At 35.0% G+C, this 246-nt stretch overlaps 1 protein-coding gene across 1 annotated transcript in view; it reads right to left on the bottom strand.

The window, feature by feature from the left end:
* PGSY75_0102200 (ring-infected erythrocyte surface antigen) overlaps positions 1-246 on the bottom strand; it is a gene marked incomplete at both ends in the record, with an annotated part of 2,251 nt that extends 2,005 nt beyond the window's left edge. Inside the window, one exon of the mRNA XM_018783577.1 lies at positions 1-246. This exon is cut by the window's left edge and continues 2,005 nt beyond it. Within this exon, the coding sequence (XP_018643861.1) occupies positions 1-246 (246 nt within the window).

Below are 246 nucleotides of genomic sequence, written 5' to 3'. Positions count from 1 at the left end.
TCTACTGAATCTTGTTGTAGTTCAACTTTTTCGTTATCTCCACCCCCACAACATAACCATGCTCTTCTTCTTCTTTTTTTTTTCAGCTTTTCTGCTCTTTTCTTCATTTCTTCTGCTGTGGCTATTGCTGCTCTCTTTTCTAAACTTTTCAATTCACCTATATGTTTAAAAGAAGAAAGGTCACTATTCATAATTTTTCTGCACGAATATTGAATTTGGTTGGACAAAGCTTTCCAAGCGATTTGG

This window comes from Plasmodium gaboni, chromosome 1 (genome assembly GCF_001602025.1).
Source record: "Plasmodium gaboni strain SY75 chromosome 1, whole genome shotgun sequence".
In the NCBI taxonomy this organism is placed as follows: domain Eukaryota; phylum Apicomplexa; class Aconoidasida; order Haemosporida; family Plasmodiidae; genus Plasmodium; species Plasmodium gaboni.
This window is presented reverse-complemented; position numbering and strand designations above follow the sequence as displayed.